Source organism: Sapajus apella, unplaced genomic scaffold (genome assembly GCF_009761245.1).
Source record: "Sapajus apella isolate SASKATOON/1434 unplaced genomic scaffold, GSC_monkey_1.0 scaffold16, whole genome shotgun sequence".
Classification (NCBI taxonomy): Eukaryota; Metazoa; Chordata; class Mammalia; order Primates; family Cebidae; genus Sapajus; species Sapajus apella.
The window spans coordinates 10780892-10782717 of NW_022436956.1; the positions used below are offsets into that span (position 1 = coordinate 10780892).

The following is a 1826-nucleotide window of genomic DNA, read 5'->3' on the forward strand; positions in this document are numbered from 1 at the left end:
TAAGACTATGAATGACTCTAAAACTCAATGTTGAAATTTTAGCATTTAAGTTAAATTGCAATTAAGGTAGGAAAGATTTATTAAAGGGCTTGGGATAGAGGGATGGATCCCAAGTGAAAGAAAACCTGATCTTAAAGTTGGCTGTTTTCAAACAGAAGGGACAAGAGAGGGAGGGAAGGAAGAGGAAAGAAGGTAAAAGGGCATTCACCCAGCCATGTGGAGAAGTGATTATTTTCCACCCACAGCTGGCTAGCATTCAGAAGCTGTCACTCTGGTATTTATAACAATTACTACTAAATTGAAAAGGAACAATAACATTTGCATCAAAACAGTTTACGCCTCAGTGTTTTCTGTATGGCAGCCTTTACTTCCTTGTTCCTCAGGCTGTAGATTAGGGGATTTAACATGGGGATTACTGTGGTGTAGAACACAGAGGCGACATTCTCCTGGGCCAAGGAACTGATTGTGGAGGGTTTTAAATACATGAATGCAGTTGATCCATAGAACATTCCCACAGCTGCAAGGTGGGAGCTGCAGGTGCTGAAGGCTTTGGATCTACCCTCTGTGTTGCTGATGCAGAGGATGCTGGAGAGAATGAAGATGTAAGAAACAAGAACTGTTAAGCTTGTGACTATGATGTTAAATCCAGCCAAAAAGAAGACTGTCATTTCAATATCATAGGTGCTAGAGCAGGACAGCTTCATGAGAGGGAGGATGTCACAGAAGTAGTGACTGATGAGGAGCTCACAATAGGGCAGTTTTAACATGAGACCAGTTTCTATTGTAGAGCCAATGAGTCCTATGGTGTAGACCACAGCCACCAGCAGGGAGCAAGTGAGAGGAGACATAATGATGTTGTAAAACAAAGGGTGGCAGATGGCAACAAAGCGGTCGTAGGCCATCACTGTCAGCATGTAACACTCGGCAATGACAAAAACAAGGAAGAAGTAGAGCTGTGACATGCACCCTGCGTAGGAGATGATGTTCTTTTCTGACACAAAGTTCACCAGCATTTTAGGGGTAATGACGGAGGAGTAGCAGAGATCCACAAGTGACAGATTGCTGAGAAAGTAGTACATGGGGGTGTGAAGCTGAGAGTTCAGCCAAATCAGAGTGATCATGCCCAGGTTCCCCGCCATGGTGACCAAGTAGATCCCGAGGAAGAGGAGAAACAGGGGGAGCTGGAGGTCTTGTCTCTTTGTTAATCCCCTGAGAATGAACTCTGTCACTGTAGAGTGATTTTCTGCAGCCATCCTCTTCTGGGTGGGAAGCCTGCAGAGATATGTGGGAGACAAGAACCCCATTAAAAGGCTAATCTTGGATTGCTTGGGGAAGCTAGTCTTGAGCCTTTGGTGCTAGTTAAATATCCTGGGCTCTCTGCTGATACATCCTCCCTGCCCTCCTCCCCTCCTCCTGCTATTTGCGGATCTTTTTGCAGGAAGACCGCCCTGAGTGTTTCAAAGATCATGAAGATGAGAGGAAAGCAGGCCAAGGTCCGGATCTTTTACCACGCACATGCTTCTAAAATATCTTGGGGCAGTGTTTCTCAAAAGGTAGTCCCTGGACCAGCAGCACTGACATTACCTGGAGATTTTTAGAGATGCAAATTCTCAGGCCTCAGCTCACATCTACTTAGTCAGAAACTCTGGATATGGGGCCCAGCAATCTGTGAATTAATCTCTCTGGTGATGGTATTGCATAGTAAAGTCTGAGAATCTCTACACTGTAGATAATAAGTAGCATATTTCATATTTTGTAGTTGGAGATGGATTTTGCTTTAGAAATAAACTTTCCTTGTCATGTGTATAATTCCTAAATATTCACTG

The 1826-nt window shown here is 44.1% G+C and overlaps 1 protein-coding gene across 1 annotated transcript; it reads right to left on the bottom strand.

Moving 5' to 3' along the window:
- Window positions 1-236: 236 nt before the first annotated feature.
- On the bottom strand, window positions 237-1379 carry LOC116555960 (olfactory receptor 8A1). Its single transcript, XM_032284882.1, has one exon. It carries the CDS (start codon window positions 1302-1304, stop codon window positions 324-326), a length of 981 nt encoding a protein of 326 aa, XP_032140773.1. The 5' UTR covers window positions 1305-1379; the 3' UTR covers window positions 237-323.
- Window positions 1380-1826: the final 447 nt, after the last annotated feature.

Bases quoted from the DNA above. Each gene is read 5' to 3' on its own strand.
- LOC116555960 (XM_032284882.1), bottom strand. From the start codon at position 1,304: ATGGGGTTCTTGTCTCCCACATATCTCTGCAGGCTTCCCACCCAGAAG.